General features: G+C 40.9%; 3 protein-coding genes across 4 annotated transcripts in view; 1 reads left to right on the forward strand and 2 right to left on the reverse strand.

Annotated features, from left to right (window-relative positions):
- Positions 1 to 970: 970 nt before the first annotated feature.
- On the reverse strand, positions 971 to 2,900 carry LOC137293451 (uncharacterized). Its single transcript, XM_067823987.1, has 4 exons — positions 2,605 to 2,900; positions 2,230 to 2,449; positions 1,749 to 2,076; positions 971 to 1,119 (listed from the first exon to the last, which is right to left on the reverse strand). Exons 1-4 carry the CDS (start codon positions 2,898 to 2,900, stop codon positions 971 to 973), a joined length of 993 nt encoding a protein of 330 aa, XP_067680088.1.
- A 3,975-nt stretch (positions 2,901 to 6,875) lies between these two features.
- LOC137293448 (uncharacterized) lies at positions 6,876 to 8,832 on the reverse strand. Its single transcript, XM_067823985.1, has 4 exons — positions 8,537 to 8,832; positions 8,162 to 8,381; positions 7,681 to 8,008; positions 6,876 to 7,024 (listed from the first exon to the last, which is right to left on the reverse strand). Exons 1-4 carry the CDS (start codon positions 8,830 to 8,832, stop codon positions 6,876 to 6,878), a joined length of 993 nt encoding a protein of 330 aa, XP_067680086.1.
- Positions 8,833 to 11,973: 3,141 nt separating this feature from the next.
- LOC137293828 (transport and Golgi organization protein 1 homolog) overlaps positions 11,974 to 19,795 on the forward strand; it is a 33,399-nt gene continuing 25,577 nt past the window's right edge. The window contains exons 1-3 of one of the 2 annotated variants that reach the window (XM_067824591.1): positions 11,974 to 12,144; positions 13,369 to 13,502; positions 14,895 to 14,987. In XM_067824591.1, coding sequence (XP_067680692.1) covers positions 12,036 to 12,144; positions 13,369 to 13,502; positions 14,895 to 14,987 — 336 coding nt within the window. In that variant the 5' untranslated portion in view covers positions 11,974 to 12,035. The remainder of the gene's footprint in view (positions 12,145 to 13,368; positions 13,503 to 14,894; positions 14,988 to 19,795) is intronic. The other variant, XM_067824592.1, reaches the window with a different exon arrangement.

The raw sequence follows: 19,795 nt of genomic DNA on the forward strand, positions 1-19,795 counted from the left end.
CCTCCTGTGGTGTGGTGATGTCAGTTTGCCTAGCCTTCTATGCATGTCAGACCAGTCTGTCCAGTGAGTACATGGTTCTTAAACTCATAAAAGCGAGATCGGTGGTTAAGTTTGGCGCAAGAATTTCTGCATCGAAATAACAATCTCATGAGTTATGTTGCCCTTGTATAGGCCTCCCCTTTGGTTCCTTTCCCGTGAAGCCCGGGTTGCAATATTGGCCTTCAGTAACCCCTACTTGTCGTAAGAATCGTACTTAATATTTTGCTGCCTCACTGGGATTCACACCCCTCCCTTTCATATTGCTAGGAATCGAAAATCCGAACTGCTCATTGTTTTTCTTTTCTGTATTTTATTTTTTGCGATAGTTTCCAAGCTTTGATATGCAGAAGCTGAGAGGCTTGCCACAACGTTTGATATTTTGGGAGGTACACTTTCTTTTTCTGCCTTTTAAGAAGCAAGCATCGGTTCATCATCTGTTCACCTATTCATTTGGTCAAGTTCCCGCTATAGGTTTTGCGACTCACGCAGCAAATCCTCATCAGAAGAGGATACAAGGGTTACGAAACTAGGCCGCCAATATGTATGATTTTAGGTTTAAGCGCAATAAACTCCTCAGACTCGCCAATATTCGCGCGGCCTCGGACTCCACCAGTCGCGCGAATATTGGTGAGTCTTCGGGGTTTATTCCTTACATAATATGGTCCATGCCACAGGAGGAAACACCACAAGACGGATTTGTATATGTACTGAATTTTAATTCTGTTTCACTGACATATGTACAAGTGACATGCTAATTGCATGTGAAAATACATAACATAATTTGTCAGTTTGCTTTCCAATTAATAACAAGGTATTTGAACGAATTTTGGTGATATTTACAGTCAAGATGATCCTATGAAAATACATACAGCATACACAGTATTTATAAAATGTTTTGAGAAATAGGTTTTCTTCCATGACAACGCCACATCTACTCCAGCCAGTAGTAACAGTCACTCAGGAAGTTGGTCACGTGACACACAAGTCCTGGAATCTTCCTGATAAATGACCTGTGACTTCTTGGCTTCTGTTCACACTGTTTCTTTGGTTTCAAGGCTGCCATTTTCTCAGTTTCCGTTACTGCAAATATAATATTTGATAAAATATGACATATAATATTCATTTAAGCTTGTGAAACAGAAGGAACAGTATACGCTATAACAGGACAAGATCGACAGAGTGGATAGAGGACAGTCCGATCACAACTGATTGACGTACGTCCAAAGATTCACAGACAATGTCCTGGCAATGTTCTGGCAATGTCTATCGCGCGTTTGGAGTGAGTGAGTGAGTGAGTGAGTGAGTTGGTTGTTAAAACAATACCACGAACTGTTAATGTGATCAGGGAGAAAACATGTTGCCGGACGTGTACATGTATCAATACTTTTGAACAATATTCTTCGGTTCTACAAGTTTACTGTGGCATGCATTCTAACCTGGTTTTACCACTGCTTACTCTTTCACCACGGTAACACAATACTGAAAGCCCGTTTCGTGAACTTCTACATGGTTGACTCACTACATGAGTTGAAAAGTGACGCATCATCATAACTCACTACTAAGCACAGGTGTGGAACCATCAGCATTTGAACCCACAATAAGCGGATCCTCACAAACCCAAGGGATTTAACCCGAAAGTGTAAATTACTGCCAATTGGTAACTTTTCTTTCATGAGCTATCAGAAAAATAAATGAAAGGCTGTACTTACTGACAAATGGTTTCCTCTTCGTCTTCCGTCGTGTGTGCCACCCAGACGTCACGTGAATCATCTCCGAGGTCAAGAGTTCATCACAGTTCTCCACGGCATCATAGAACTTGGCCACCTTGGCCATGTCGATCGTCTGCTCCTGGATGATGGAGGAGTGGGACAAGGTGGATGATGGCATGTTCCAGGGTCCCCTGATGGAGAGTTGCTCACAGTTGGTGGAAATGAATCTATTGGCACACTCCTCCCATCTCTTCACCTTCCTCGTCTTCACATCGATGACCGTCCACTTCCACTGGTAGTCACGGTGGATGTCCAGTAGAGTATTTGCCTGAAGTAAAACATCAAACGGATACTGATAGAGGCGACAATTGTTTGTGAATTTCATCAATGAAGACGATTTTTACTTAATGTGCCTCCAGGTTTAAATAATTCCTATTCACCAAACATTACAATATACTCTATGTTGCATTAGTGTACTTACCCTCCAGATTCCTGATGACTCCGGGTACTCGTGAGCTATCAATGCTTTCTTAGATTTCCAGGATCCAAGACATGGCTCCGAGCCTACAACAGCGAGAGCTTCCCCTGCTGCACAGCAATAGTGAGTCTCCAGTTTCAGGGCGCAGGTCTGGGAGACAAAATAGTTGGGGTCCCGTCCCCAGGATGCATACATCACTCCTTCGTGGTAGGACAGTCGCGACCTGAAACAATAGATAAGTCCATTTCAATATTCCACAACAAACAAATACTATATTATGTATCGTCTTCTTCTCACTACTCTCTCAGGTCTTTAAGTTAATAACGAATGTTGCAATGAACGAGTTTTGCAGAGATGTGGAGAACTGATTTTCATTACCTTCTGTCTTGTGCGGGATCCCAGAAGAGGACTTTCTTGTCATCAGCCACCAGCCATGACCATTCAAAGGACGAGGACACCGGAAGTTCAACACTGACCTCCCACACATTACTTTCAGAAGAGGAAGCTTTGGCAATCAGCTGTTTCTCAAGTGTCCACCGACCAAGCTGACGGATGGAACCGAGGAGGGCAACGTTGACAGCATTTCTTCTGTCGCTTTCATCTTTAAGACACCTTTCAACATTTTCTGGTAGATGATACAGCTTGAATACGACTTTCACCAAATCCGGAGCCATGTTTAACTTGCGAGTGATATGTTTACGAACTTCAGAGTTCAAAGAGAGGAGAGACATGTATTTCTGTGACCTGACGCAAGCGCTGTGTCTACAGGAATGAGAATCTCTAAGGTATGATTGTGACGTCATAGACAGGGTCACATGACAATTTTGCAAAGTGTAGCCAGTATGACGTCATAGAAAGGATCAAGCAAAGTAAACTGGAACCTGGCTTCCTTTGCACGCTCCAACTTGCTACATGCAAGACGGGGCCCAGTACGTCACATGTCATGTTGCCTGGATAGGCTCAAGGATACTAGACAATTGATCAGTATTTTGAAGATGTGAAGGAAACAAATGGTTGTTAATTTAGCTACCCTCCCTTGTTGTTCCAGTTAGTAAGAATCTGTTTCGCTGTCAAACTCAATTTTCCCTCTGCGACAAGTTTGATTTTAAGATGAATCGTCCCCTACCAGCGATTGGCTTAATTCCATGTCGTTGAAACCGATGTAAGTTAGCGTCCTAGGTATACTACTGTTGATAAAAAGCACCCAGGTTCGTCAACATACAGTAACTGACATCGAGGACTACATGGGTTCAACTTTGAAGCACGTACACAACTGTACAATTGGTGATCTCAGGTTTTTAATGTGATCGATGTATTGAATAAAGTCATTTTCGAAACTAAAAACAACATACCTTTCCATACAAACTATCACGAAAATCAAAGGACTATACAGCAATATATATCGTTCATAGCCAATACTTACATAATGTTGACGGAAAACATACTCTTTCGTTCACATTTTCGATTTATTAAAATGCATTGGGTAGAGAAACAAATGAATTCAAAATACAAAGTGGTATATAAACACTCAGCTCTTAACATTGCACACACACACACACTTGTCTGGTTATTCCCTTATATCCTCAAGGATAATCACACACATTAAACACGCACGGTGATCGCCAACCTTTTCAAAAGAGGTCTTTTTAGAATCTCTCAGTGCAAGGCTGTGCTACCTCGTCCCACTGACCCACGCACTGTCGGCCACGGTGGCTCATAGACTGGGGCAGTGTCCGATATAGCGAGTGAGTGAGTTTGGCTTTACGACACTTTTAGCAATATTTCGGCAACATAACGGCGGGGGACATCCCGAGTTAGTTTATCGTTTGTTTACTTGAACTCGTGAGGAAGTTGGGTTTACGCCACTTTCAACTGTGATTATATCACCGCATCTCTGTTAGATGTGTGGGGAAAGGAAGAAGCGATGGTGGTCTGATAGTCTGGTGAACCTCACCAGCATTGCTATGGCGCTGACTGACAGACAAACGTAATCGGGTTGACCCGGGATGCGAACCCACTATCAGAGGATTTGGGCTTGCTAAAGGCACACAACTCTTCTGGAACAGCGACGTCTCAGATGTCTGGGCCACCCTTTCCCTTTACCTGTATAGATTATCTGACAGGTTGATTGCTGGTGGTCCATAGATAGTATCTTGATACTTTGAATGTTTTGTTGATGTATGTAGAATATTTTGTCATTTGAAATGGTCAGTAACTGTGATACCTAACTTAATGTTTTGTTGTTCTTTGATGACACACATTTCTCCGTAATTAACCTGTTTTCAAGGCGATAATATGACTGCAATATTGCCGATGTGATGTAACAGTTTCACTCACCCTCCCACCCACTTTCTGTTTGTGAATAGTATATCACGTGAATATGTTATGCGGTCGTCATAAAGAAAAGTCACGCAGGTAAAAGAAGCGAGAAGTGATAGAGATTTTACTAGCTCCTTTTGAGTACTACAACTTCTTACCTGTGTTGTTAACACTTTCTTCAATAAAAAGAATCCCGTAAAAGTGACTAAAATATAGTTTATAATTTTGACAATTAGCGTGTTTCAAACTGGGGATTCTGTGTCAGAATGGGTGACATTGACTTCATCATGTAGGTGCAATGTTCTTGAATGCGGTGTTAATAAAAACTCTTTTCATATCACCTCAGCTGTTAGCGACTGAGATTTTTATTTGTACGCAACAGTATTCTAGTTTAAACCTAAAACTGCCTCCATTACACAACATATCCCTCCAATAAGAACGGAATAGGAGTCCAGTATCTTTCGTCTATTGGCGACCTAGGTTCGTATATTGGCGACATTAGCGCGTATATTGGAGTCCCACTTTCAAATACTAGCACCCTATTACTGACCCTGTCCTAACGCAGAAATCAGAGCAGTAATACCCCAGTTATTGAATTACAGAAACAAAAACTCAATGTTTTTATCCATTTATTACATGTCAAATGTCACTCTAGCACCGCCACGTTCCACTACGAAGTGTACAGACTTAGCAGCAGCAGTATAACGGGGAACAACGCATGGGCTTTACACATTGTCCCTTTGCGGGGAATCGAACCCACGCCGCAGGCACTATAACCATTAAGCTACCTCACTTATTAATTACGTATATAGGCTGTGGGGTAGCCTACTGGTTATAGTGCCTGCGGCACGGGTTCGATTCCCAAATCATCATAACCCACTTATCTGCAGTCAAGTTGTACATACATTGTATACAGGTTGCATTGTAGTCGTCGTCATGTTTTGTTTTTGTTTGTTTAAAAAATCGATGTGAATCTCATTTTTTTTAAAATTTAAGGTTTTAAGCAATCGCCATATTATTTATTCATCTCAATGACTTTTGGTCAAGTCTGTATGGACAACGGGCCCATTCAAATAAAACGTGGTTTTAGGCAATCCCCTCCAACAATGCATTCTCCTCCTGTGGTGTGGGGATGTCAGTTTGCCTAGCCTTCTATGCATGTCAGACCAGTCTGTCCAGTGAGTACATGGTTCTTAAACTCATAAAAGCGAGATCGGTGGTTAAGTTTGGCGCAAGAATTTCTGCATCGAAATAACAATCTCATGAGTTATGTTGCCCTTGTATAGGCCTCCCCTTTGGTTCCTTTCCAATGAGGCCCGGGTTCCAATATTGGCCTTCAGTAACCCCTACTTGTCGTAAGAATCGACTGACGAGTTCGGGTGGTCAGGCTCGCTGACTTGGTTGACACATGTCATCGGTTCCCAGTTGCGCAGATCGATGCTCATGCTGTTGATCACTTGATTGTCTGGTCGAGACTCGATTATTTCAGACCACCGCCATACAGCTGGAATATTGTTGAAGGCGGCGTAATACTAAACTCTTTCACCCCTTTGAGTCCTTACCTCTGTGACAGACTCAGCGTCCTATTCAGATCTTCAGATATACTATTTGTCTTAATATTTTGCTGCCTCACTGGGATTCACACCCCTCCCTTTCATATTGCTAGGAATCGAAAATCCGAACTGCTCATTGTTTTTCTTTTCTGTATTTTATTTTTTGCGATAGTTTCCAAGCTTTGATATGCAGAAGCTGAGAGGCTTGCCACAACGTTTGATATTTTGGGAGGTACACTTTCTTTTTCTGCCTTTTAAGAAGTAAGGATCGGTTCATCATCTGTTCACCTATTCATTTGGTCAAGTTCCCGCTATAGGTTTTGCGACTCACGCAGCAAATCCTCATCAGAAGAGGATACAAGGGTTACGAAACTAGGCCGCCAATATGTATGATTTTAGGCTTAAGCGCAATAAACTCCTCAGACTCGCCAATATTCGCGCGGCCTCGGACTCCACCAGTCGCGCGAATATTGGCGAGTCTTCGGGGTTTATTCCTTACATAATATGGTCCATGCCACAGGAGGAAACACCACAAGACGGATTTGTATATGTACTGAATTTTAATTCTGTTTCACTGACATATGTACAAGTGACATGCTAATTGCATGTGAAAATACATAACATAATTTGTCAGTTTGCTTTCCAATTAATAACAAGGTATTTGAACGAATTTTGGTGATATTTACAGTCAAGATGATCCTATGAAAATACATACAGCATACACAGTATTTATAAAATGTTTTGAGAAATAGGTTTTCTTCCATGACAACGCCACATCTACTCCAGCCAGTAGTAACAGTCACTCAGGAAGTTGGTCACGTGACACACAAGTCCTGGAATCTTCCTGATAAATGACCTGTGACTTCTTGGCTTCTGTTCACACTGTTTCTTTGGTTTCAAGGCTGCCATTTTCTCAGTTTCCGTTACTGCAAATATAATATTTGATAAAATATGACATATAATATTCATTTAAGCTTGTGAAACAGAAGGAACAGTATACGCTATAACAGGACAAGATCAACAGAGTGGATAGAGGACAGTCCGATCAGAACTGATTGACGTACGTCCAAAGATTCACAGACAATGTCCTGGCAATGTTCTGGCAATGTCTATCGCGCGTTTGGAGTGAGTGAGTAAATGAGTGAGTGAATGAGTGAGTGAGTGTGTTGGTTGTTAAAACAATATTTCACATGTACTACGGACTGTTAATGTGATCAGGGAGAAAACATGTTGCCGGACGTGTACATGTATCAATACTTTTGAACAATATTCTTCGGTTCTACAAGTTTACTGTGGCATGCATTCTAACCTGATTTTACCACTGCTTACTCTTTCACCACGGTAACACAATACTGAAAGCCCGTTTCGTGAACTTCTACATGGTTGACTCACTACATGAGTTGAAAAGTGACGCATCATCATAACTCACTACTAAGCACAGGTGTGGAACCATCAGCATTTGAACCCACAATAAGCGGATCCTCACAAACCCAAGGGATTTAACCCGAAAGTGTAAATTACTGCCAACTGGTAACTTTTCTTTCATGAGCTATCAGAAAAATAAATGAAAGGCTGTACTTACTGACAAATGGTTTCCTCTTCGTCTTCCGTCGTGTGTGCCACCCAGACGTCACGTGAATCATCTCCGAGGTCAAGAGTTCATCACAGTTCTCCACGGTATCATAGAACTTGGCCACTTTGGCCATGTCGATCGTCTGCTCCTGGATGATGGAGGAGTGGGACAAGGTGGATGATGGCATGTTCCAGGGTGCCCGGATGGAGAGTTGCTCACAGTTGGTGGAAATGAATCTATTGGCACACTCCTCCCATCTCTTCACCTTCCTCGTCTTCACATCGATGACCGTCCACTTCCACTGGTAGTCACGGTGGATGTCCAGTAGAGTATTTGCCTGAAGTAAAACATCAAACGGATACTGATAGAGACGACAATTGTTTGTGAATTTCATCAATGAAGACGATTTTTACTTAATGTGCCTCCAGGTTTAAATAATTCCTATTCACCAAACATTACAATATACTCTGTGTTGCACTAGTGTACTTACCCTCCAGATTCCTGATGACTCCGGGTACTCGTGAGCTATCAATGCTTTCTTAGATTTCCAGGATCCAAGACATGGCTCCGAGCCTACAACAGCGAGAGCTTCCCCTGCTGCACAGCAATAGTGAGTCTCCAGTTTCAGGGCGCAGGTCTGGGAGACAAAATAGTTGGGGTCCCGTCCCCAGGATGCATACATCACTCCTTCGTGGTAGGACAGTCGCGACCTGAAACAATAGATAAGTCCATTTCAATATTCCACAACAAAGAAATACTATATTATGTATCGCCTTCTTCTCACTACTCTCTCAGGTGTTTAAGTTAATAACGAATGTTACAATGAACGAGTTTTGCAGAGATGTGGAGAACTGATTTTCATTACCTTCTGTCTTGTGCGGGATCCCAGAAGAGGACTTTCTTGTCATCAGCCACCAGCCATGACCATTCAAAGGACGAGGACACCGGAAGTTCAACACTGACCTCCCACACATTACTTTCAGAAGAGGAAGCTTTGGCAATCAGCTGTTTCTCAAGTGTCCACCGACCAAGCTGACGGATGGAACCGAGGAGGGCAACGTTGACAGCATTTCTTCTGTCGCTTTCATCTTTAAGACACCTTTCAACATTTTCTGGTAGATGATACAGCTTGAATACGACTTTCACCAAATCCGGAGCCATGTTTAACTTGCGAGTGATATGTTTACGAACTTCAGAGTTCAAAGAGAGGAGAGACATGTATTTCTGTGACCTGACGCAAGCGCTGTGTCTACTGGAATGAGAATCTCTAAGGTATGATTGTGACGTCATAGACAGGGTCACATGACAATTTTGCAAAGTGCAGCCAGTATGACGTCATAGAAAGGATCAAGCAAAGTAAACTGGAACCTGGCTTCCTTTGCACGCTCCAACTTGCTACATGCAAGACGGGGCCCAGTACGTCACATGTCATGTTGCCTGGATAGGCTCAAGGATACTAGACAATTGATCAGTATTTTGAAGATGTGAAGGAAACAAATGGTTGTTAATTTAGCTACCCTCCCTTGTTGTTCCAGTTAGTAAGAATCTGTTTCGCTGTCAAACTTAAACTTCCCTCTGCGGGCATTTTGGTTTTAAGATGAATCGTCCCCTACCAGCGATTGGCTTAATTCCATGTCGTTGAAACCGATGTAAGTTAGCGTCCTAGGTATACTACTGTTGATAAAAAGCACCCAGGTTCGTCAACATACAGTAACTGACATCGAGGACTACATGGGTTCAACTTTGAAGCACGTACACAACTGTACAATTGGTGATCTCAGGTTTTTAATGTGATCGATGTATTGAATAAAGTCATTTTCGAAACTAAAAACAACATACCTTTCCATACAAACTACCACGAAAATCAAAGGACAATACAGCAATATATATCGTTTCATAGCCAGTACTTACATAATGTTGACGGAAGTCATACTCTTTCGTTCACATTTTCGATTTATTAAAATGCATTAGATTGAGAAACAAATGAATTCAAAATACAAAGTGGTATACAAACACTCAGCTTTTAACATTGCACACACACACTTGTCTGGTTATTCCCTTATATCCTCAAGGATAATCACACACATTAAACACGCACGGTAATCGCCAACCTTTTCAAAAGAGGTCTTTCTAGAATCTCTCAGTGCAAGGCTGTGCTACCTCGTCCCACTGACCCACGCACTGTCGGCCACGGTGGCTCATAGACTGGAGCAGTGTCCGATATAGCGAGTGAGTGTGTTTGGCTTTTAGCAATATTTCGGCAACATTAACGGCGGGGGACATCCCGAGGTAGGAAGAAATTGAAATATTTAAAGGAATTGTCTTGTTCATTGTATTGGTTTGTGTCGTTTTCACAAACGCAAACGATGTAGAGGAACACAGAAACGTAATCGGGTTGACCCGGGATGCGAACCCACGATCAGAGGATTTGGGCTTGCTAAAGGCACACAACTCTTCTGGAACAGCGACGTCTCAGATGTCTGGGCCACCCTTTCCCTTTACCTGTATAGATTATCTGACAGGTTGATTGCTGGTGGTCCATAGATAGTATCTTGATACTTTGAATGTTTTGTTGATGTATGTAGAATATTTTGTCATTTGAAATTGTCAGTAACTGTGATACCTAACTTAATGTTTTGTTGTTCTTTGATGACACACATTTCTCCGTAATTAACCTGTTTTCATGGCGATAATATGACTGCAATATTGCCGATGTGATGTAACAGTTTCACTCATCCTCCCACCCACTTTCTGTTTGTGAATAGTATATCACGTCAATATGTTATGCGGTCATCATAAAGAAAAGTCACGCAGGTAAAAGAAGTGAGAAGTGATAGAGATTTTACTAACTCCCTTTGAGTACTACAACTTCTTACCTGTGTTGTTAACACTTCCTTCAATAAAAAGAATCCCGTAAAAGTGACTAAAATATAATTTATAATTTTGACAATTAGCGTGTTTCAAACTGGGGATTCTGTGTCAGAATGGGTGACATTGACTTCATCATGTAGGTGCAATGTTCTTGAATGCGGTGTTAATAAACCCTCTTTTCATATCACCTCAGGTGTTTGTGACCGAAATTTTTATTCATGCTGATTTTTTTGTTTGTTCCCAGCAGTATTCTAGTCGAGAGCCGTGAAGGTGCGGGGTAGAATAGTTCTCCAGCAACCCATGCTTGCCATATAAGGCGACTATGTCTGTCGAAGAGGCTACTAACGGGATCGGGTGGTCAGGTACGCTGACTTGGTTGACACACGTCATCGGTTCGCAAGTGCACGGATTAATGTTCATGCTGTTGATCACTGGATTGTCTGGTCCAGCCTCGATTATTTACAGACCGCCACCATAAAGCTGGAATATTTCTGAGTGTGGCGTAAAACTACACTCACTCCCTTCTAGTAGACGACCGCCTTTAAATATTTCTTACAGTACCAGCTAGATAACCCGGGGACTGGAAGAGTGATAAGCAGTGAGTCAAGTTATCGAGTCTGACCAAAGAGTAATATCGTACGAAAGGCTTGAGTTGCTATGGACCAATATTGCAGCCCGAGACCAGGTACAGACTCGAGATATGTCAGTTAAAAGGTGAAACAATGTTAAAAACAGTCCAGTCAGGCTAAATATTGTGCATATAGGGAGGAGAATGGGTCGGCAAAAGTTTTGATCATTTTGGTATAAAGACTATTCACCTATAAAAATTATGGCAAGGCTGGTGAAGTGATGGAGTTGTTGTTGTTGAGCGTGTGTGTGTGACACACACACACACACACACACACACACACACACACACACACACACACACACACACACAGAGAGAGAGAGAGAGAGAGAGAATATTATGCAATATTCTTGACATGACATAGGGAACATTGAGGAGATATAAAACTATTGGTAGTTAATTCCATATCTAAATGTGCTAAGTACATGTATATATTTTGTATGATTAACATGATTTATTTTGTTTGAATATTATCTCCAACTTTCAGTTTCCAGCAATAATGTAATAAAAGTGACTATCTTAAAACCGGTAGAAATAGGTATTCACTACGCTCTTTCCTCTCGCCATATTTCGTCTTGGTGTCACCAGCAGATCAATCATTTGTGATTCTATTATCCCCAGAGGCATAAAATATAGTGAAATTAATGCTCCCCTCAATAGCTCATCATATTTTAGAATTAAAGAACAGCGTGTCTTAACAATAGATTTTCAGACAAAAATTGTGAAAATATTTCTTTATATGAGTAGTGACAAGATATTACTAAATTAAAGAAGGATAACTTACAAAATCCGTAATCTCGTTTACTAGGGAGCAGTCATTGCTCGATAATTATCGGCTGACGTGTAATAAGTGCGGAGCAACAACATGGCAGCCCACAGAAAGGTGCCTGCGTATCTATTAATATTTCTATTTAATGTTGTATATGGTGCACAGATATCGGACCAGAGGGTTTGTGCGGATAAAAAATGCGAAGGTAAGGTTTCTTGTTTAATAACGTAGAATTTGGTTCGTAATATCTTGAGAAATCGTCTCCTTGTTGCTGATGACATGGTGACCCGGTGTGTCTCACCGTCTGGTCGTCTTGTATCTTTAGCATGTTTGAGGTTCATATGCAACATGAATCAAAACACACACGCTAGAACGGTTTCGTCGAATCGGTATTGTATAAGTTTTGGTTTTGAATGTTTCAATACGGTTTCCAGTGGTTCAAACAACAGTTTGACCATATTAAAATTCAAATCATTGATTCGCATGTCGATATCACTACCAGTCGATTACATGCAAAATACACAGACAGCCTATAGTCATGATAACAGAAAGCCATACCATTCGGGTATTAGGGGTGTAACAGTGACTCACCCATCGCATTCCCTTGTAGAACAGATAATGTGTAAATTCAATATAGTTGACACTTCCCATCAGACTAAAGTTTATAGATGGCAGAATTCAAATGTTAGTTTTTAATGATGATCATGATGATGCTGACAATCACTATCATTGATGCTAATTGTATTAGGTGCTCATGTTTAGAAGCACATGAAGCATAAAACGCAGCTATTTTTCAAATCTTGTCATATTATGTTTTCTGGGAGGGTGCCTAATGTTAATGTAACAGGCAGCTAACAGATCAATTGGTCAGGCTTGCAGACATGGTTGACTCATGTCATTGTATCCCAGTTCCATGGTGACTATACTTTTCTTAAGAGGCAACTAACAGGATCAGGTGGTCAGACTAGCTGATTTGGTTGATACATGTCATCAGTTCCCAATTGTGCAGATGGATGTTCATGTTTTTGGTCACTGGATTTTCTGGTCCAGACTTGATTATTTACAGACTGCCACCATACAGCTGAAATATTGCTGAGTGTGGCATAAAAGTAAATCATTCACTCACCCGGTTCCATGGGCTAATGCTCATGCTGTTGATCACTGGATTCTCTGGTCCAAACTTGTACATTCAGACTGCTGCCATATATCATGATACAGCTGGCATATTACATAATACACAATATAGCTTACTGTGTATTCATACCATAAACATTAGAGCTCATTTCCTTTCCTTCACATGCTTGCTGTTGACAACTGAACAAGTTTCTGTGGATGAATTTACAGCGAACTTTATCAGATTCATGCTGAACTTGTTATTTCCACCACAATCATGCTATTTTGAGTAAACTTTGATTAATTGTCCTTTCAGGAATAATCTCATATGTCTCCACCTTAATGAAGTTTGATAAGAAGGGCCCAGCATTTTTGAATTTCAAAGGTGGAGAGATAATTAATGTGAAAAGTAAATCAGCTGGGAATCGACCGGACTTGTGGGGAGGGGAGGTAAGCATTATTACTGCATGACAGTATCAGGCCCCCCTAAGTAACTGAAGGAATTACGGCAAATTTGAAGGAATTGCATCTCGAATGTAAACAAACACAGCCAAATTGCGAAACAATTGCAGCGATATTGGTAGTTTAGCGGTAATAACATAAACACAATGGCCCTATCGGACGCAATGTCAGTAATACTTGAAACACACACATCAAACATGGCGTCACTAGGAAGAGCACCTGTCTCAGTGAGTTTTGTTTTGCTGTTTCTACTGTTTCCATTTTTATAATCATCCATCTTTGACCACCTGTGTTGAATGCGTGTAGGTATGATTTGTTGTCAGAGCTATAGATTATTTTTGTAGGAAAAGATTGTCATTGAAAAGAGAGTCATAAGTCATGTCACCGGAGGCTTCTGATGTTCAGACGTAAACAACCTCCAGGGGCAAGAGTTACAAGGCTCTTTTGCAGTGACAATCTTTCCCTACAAAAATAATCTATGGCTCTGACAACTCCTCATACCTAGGCGCATTCAACACAGGTGGTCAAAGATGGACAATTATAAAAATGAAAACAGTAGAAACTAATAACAAATCTCACCGAGACAGGTGCTCTTCCTAGTGACGCCATGTTTTGATGTGTGAGTTTCAGGACGCGGCTGACAAATCATGGCATGGAGCTGAGAAATCTCCAAAGATGGCCGAGCGTGTTTCAAGTATTACCAACATTGCTTCCGATAGGGCCGTTGTGTTTATGTTATTACCGCTAAACTACTGATATCAGTGTTTTATCACTCCAATTGTTTCACGAGTGGAAATGCAATTCCTTCAAATTTGCAGTAATTCCTTCAATTACTTAGGGAGGCCTGAGTGTGTCTTATATCATTAATTTTATCAGTTGTTGTGTGTATCCTGTCACTGAGATGATCTCATGCATATGTTTGATAATACTATTTATAGCACGTCTTTTTCACTCACAGGTATGTAAGAAGATATGATATATGATATGTGTTTTTCAGCATCAATAGGCTGCTAAATTAAATTTTTTACTAATTGTTTGATGACACTAGCAATTTTTGTTCAGCCAGATATTGTAAAATATATTGTAATTTAAATATCACGGTCACTAACAACAATATCTATATGTATCTGAACCTAGCTTTTCCTCTCAAATCTGCTCTTACAATACTTTGTACAACCAGTTCCCATGCGATATGTGAATATCTTTATTTGGATACTACTTATGTATATTACTTATGTTATCCACACCTTTGTATTGTGATCCATATTATAACTGTATTGTTTCACCCTTATGTTGAATTGTTTCTTGTTGATACTGACTTCTCTCAACTTTGTCAGTTGCGCTGTAGTTTGTGCAGTGTGCTCTTTTTCATTATTGTAGACAGCTGATGGAAGAAAAGGTTATTTCCCTAAAGCATTTGTTCGAGAATTTAAAGTGGAGGTAGCCAACCCTGAATTCATTGTACCCACTGAGGTAAGACTCAATACATGATCATTAGAACTGATGATTTATGCTTTTCTATGATTCTAATTATCATATTTACAATCTCAAGAAAGATGTCACCTTGCAAAAGCTGAGGTAAAAGGCACAATGAATCACATTTGTTGCAATATTTTGGCCCATATTATAATTATTGTAGCATTGATATCCTGTTGATAGTCCTGTAGGAGTTATTATCCCTTTTAACTTGCCTGAAATTGATAATTGTCCCCCGCCGCAACGCGGAAGGGGGACTATATATTCCGCAGTGTCTGTACATCCGTACATCCGTTCATACATATGTCCCGTTTTTTGTTAACACAATATGAATATCTCATGAAGTGTTTTACCCAATGTCTTCAAATTTGGTGAGACTGAGGGGCTACACTGGGGGATTATGCAGACACGAGTCAAATTTGGTGACGTAGTATCTCATAAACTGTTGTGCCCAATGTCTTATTCAGGCAGTATGTTGAAACTAGTCAATTTAGGTGATCTTGACTTTATCTTCAAGGTCAGCCCGACCTTTGGACCACTTTTCAAGCCCTTGTTAAGCTCATATCTCATGTGGGGCGGTGGGGTAGCCTAATGGTTAAAGCATTAGCTCATCACGCCAAGGGCCCGGGTTCGATTCCCCACATGGGTACAATGTGTGAAGCCCATTTTCTGGTGCCCTCCACTGTGATATTGGTGGAATATTGCTAAAAGCGGCGTAAAACTAAACTCACTCACTCACTCATATCTCATGCACTGTCGTACCCAAAGTCTTCAAATTTAGTGACAGCCTGCATTCGGGGATTACATAGACATGAGGTGATTTTGGTGACCTTGATCTTATTTTTAATTTGACCATGACAGTTTGTTCACTTTTCAAACATATGTTAGCGCGATATCTCATAAAATATTGCAGCCAAGGTCTTCAGTTTTGTCGACAGTCTACATTGGGTTATTATACACATACCAGTCATATCATGCATCTTGTGTGTGACCAAAAAGTAACAAGTAGTGAATATATTATTAATATTAGTCGTCATTAACGATGGGGTACATAGCCACATTAACACTTGTTGAAACCATGAGGTGAACAGCTTACAAACATATAACATTTCCCATATATGAAATGTAAACAAATGCTCTGTACATAGAAAACTGTCAAACAATGTGCTGGTGGTGTTTACCGAACTGGTTTCTATGAAGCTGTGCATAGGATATTCGTAAAGGGTGCTCCATTAGACATAACTCAATGAGGTTCATTTGAAATAATTTATGGCTGGTAGTGGACTCAAGGTGTGATTTAATGCAATGTGGCATTAATTCTTCAAACTTTAACTCGAAAATTTAATGTTGTAATTGTAAAAAAAAGTCATATAGTAGCTTCCTTGAGGGCTTATAGTTAGTATACTACCGACAAGAAATAAGGGAACTAATGAAATAATAGCGAATTTGAAACTGCTTTAAATATCCACTAAATCAAATTTAGGCGTCAAGTTCAATATCTGGCGTGTCCACCATGTTGGGCAACACATTCACGGCACCTTGATGGCATGCTGTTAATCAGTTTCCGGATGGTTGCCCGTGGTATTGCCCGCCATTCCTCTTGGAGAGCTGAACCAAGCTGGGCCAGGTTGGCGGGTCCTTGGTCCCTGGCGTACACCCTTTGACCAAGAACGTCCCAGAGATGTTCAATTGGGGACAGGTCTGGGGACTTAGAGGGCCAGTCCAATGTCTGGATACCTTCTTGTCGGAGATAAGCGGAGACAATTCGGGGCCGATGTGGTCTGGCATTATCATCTTGGAATACAAAATTTTGGCCGATAACTCTAGCCAATGGAGCCACAACAGGACGCAATATTTGGTCAACGTATCGCTGACCAGTCATGGCTCCGTTAATGATGACCAAATCTGTTCGTCTGTCATGTGTAATCCCACCCCAAACCATGACACTACCACTTCCATATCGATCATGGTCAAGAATTGCTGCTCTGGCATATCGCTCCCCGCTCCGACGCCAACAACGTTTTCTGCCATCTGTGAATCGTAGGCAAAACCTTGACTCATCAGAGAACATGGTGTAACGCCAGTGGCGCATAGCCCGTCCCTGATGCTGCCTAGCCCATGCCAATCTTTGGCACTTATGGTGAGCTGAAAGGGTGACACCCTTAAAAGGCTGTCTTGCTTTCAGACGAGCTTGATAGAGTGGGTTTTTAACGGTTGAGGTTGAAATGTGTCTTCCAGTGAGTGTGCGGAATTCTCTATTGATGGCAGGGGCCGATTTAAACCTATCGCATAGAGCAATTAATGTAATGAGACGATCCTGTCGTGGTGTCGTTGATTTTGGTCTACCACACCCAGGTCTCGTTGCAACCCCACCCGTTTTACGGTACTTATCCCACAGGCGTGAAATTACACTTTTTGATTTACCCATATACCGGGCAACTTCACATAATGATGTTCCCCCCCTCTATCATCCCCACATTTCTCCATTTTATTGCTTCACCGAGGCCGAGATACTGCCTCGGAGGCATTTCTGTCAGTAAGTGTCAATCTCTATTGCATTAGTGAGTGCGACTTCTCCAGCACTTTTACAGGAGTTAACTTCTGTATGCACGTGTAGCACATGCTGGGCATGCATTATGCGAAATTCCATTGTCATTGGATGTTGCGTTTGGGAGAAACGCCACGATAACGGACCCTGTCACAGTCAAAGTCATCTACATTCAATTTCTTAGTTCCCTTATTTTCTGTCGGTAGTATATTATTGATAGAAATGCATTATTTATTTTTGGAGAACATGTGGTGTAATATAGTGCCTTTAAGACAAATGTCAGTATGAAAATGTTAAATATATGAGAATTAATGCAAACTTGATACTTTATTCTTAAAAGTAGAGAGAAGTGTTATCATACTTATGACAGTGTTTTTGTGGCAGTTGTATAGTCTAGTGGTTAAAGCATTTGCATGTCATGCGGAAGACCTGGCTTTGATTCCCCACAGGTATGTTTGCTGCCAGTTCTGGTTTTCTCAGCATGATATTGTTGGAAAATGCTAAAATCATCTTAGAACCATACTTACTCACAGAATGTTTTGGATTATTGTCAACCGCAATGTGTTTTGCAGGGGTTATTAAAATGGACTCAGGCCGTCCGTGCATCTGTGCGGATTTGTCTTTTCCAGAGCAGAACTTAAAGGTCACATGCCATGTAAAACACAACTTTGCAGATTCTGGTACCTTTAGGTATGCATTTACCGAAACAAATCATAAAAAATGCCAATTCAACCTATAAAGTTGAAAAAAACGTGATGAAAAAAAAGCCCACGAAATTGGAGTTCAAACGTTTCACTAAATTCCCCCCAGCGCTGGGGGGAAACTGGTTTCAACAGCTGTGCTGCGCTGCTTCCATAATGCATGCGCAGTGAATTGGTTCGCGGAGCTTGAAACAGTATGCATGCCCAGCGTCTGAGGTCGTGAGCAGTAGTCTAATCTTGGTTGTGTACACAAACAAGTAAATAATTTACTCGTTACGTAAAACAGCTTGTTGATTGTGGTAAGCAGTCTCTGTCACAGAGAAAGCTCGGTGTCTGGTGTATTCACACCTATATGTCTGTCTGCCTGTCTGCAAAGACAACATGCAATACACAACTTCAATCATTGACCACGTGCAATTTGAACCTAACACCTATCAGACTATACGACATAAAGAAAATAAGTTGATTTATGACTTGTGCACCCGAGTCACGTCTCTGCCACATTATGTAATTAGGCACGTGTGATACACATGACAGTTTTTATGTCTATGGGTTGCAAACAAACTACATTCATTTTTTTGGATGACTGGATGTGTCGGAAACTGGTGCAAACTCTTGTCAGTTTCAAGTCCTGCTTTGTACTTGGACGAATGACAGATTCCAGCCATGCAGTAGTTTACCATTTCTACTGACATGATTTTTTATTGGATCGAGCGCAAATTCAGAGAACGTGTATTTTGAAAACCCAACATCTCTATATACATTCTTCATGGATAACGACTTCTTTTAGTGTATATGATTTTGTTTGACAACAGTATATGGATCCATACTGAAACGACGCATCAAGTACACAATAAGAAGTTGTTATCCATGAAGAATCTTACTTTCTTGTGACTCGCTCTACTTCTAAAATGCCCATCAAACAGATCATCTTTCTGTACACACAATGAACTCTCAGCATATCAGCAAATGAAACAGCCAATTGGAAGCCGTTGTTACACTTGAGTGCATATCCACCCGCTATGACTGGGTTCGGTCTCCCGGGGGCTTTGTTTCGGGGGAAGTAAGCCCAAGTACAAAATATTTCACTTTTGAATCACGATTGTAAGCTTATAATTTTGTTTATTTGTTTTTTTAAAAGCAGCAATGTATATTATATGTCATGAATATGTGTTAAATGTGGTTTAATTATGTTTGATATTTTGGTTGCATTTGACCTTTAAAAGCTGTTCACTGTTTCATCACCAAATTTCCTACACAGATAGGTCTAGTGGTGAACTGGTACCTTTTGGTAGTTTTGGATTTCTGAATGTTTTTTTTTGTTTCCATAGCAACCGTTTTGGCTTAAACGGAATTTGTTGGCAGTACATGCATTTCTTTCTGGAGCAGAACTTTGAAACCTTTCAGTACTCTCCTTCCACATTGCTATATACACACCAAACATTTGACATAATCATAACTCAAAGACATATTCATGAAGAATATTTTGCCATTGCTCGGGCTATTGATGACTTTGTCTTCTTGTTGAAACACCTATGCAACATAGCCCCAGATGA

This window comes from Haliotis asinina, chromosome 8 (assembly GCF_037392515.1).
Source record: "Haliotis asinina isolate JCU_RB_2024 chromosome 8, JCU_Hal_asi_v2, whole genome shotgun sequence".
In the NCBI taxonomy this organism is placed as follows: Eukaryota; Metazoa; Mollusca; class Gastropoda; order Lepetellida; family Haliotidae; genus Haliotis; species Haliotis asinina.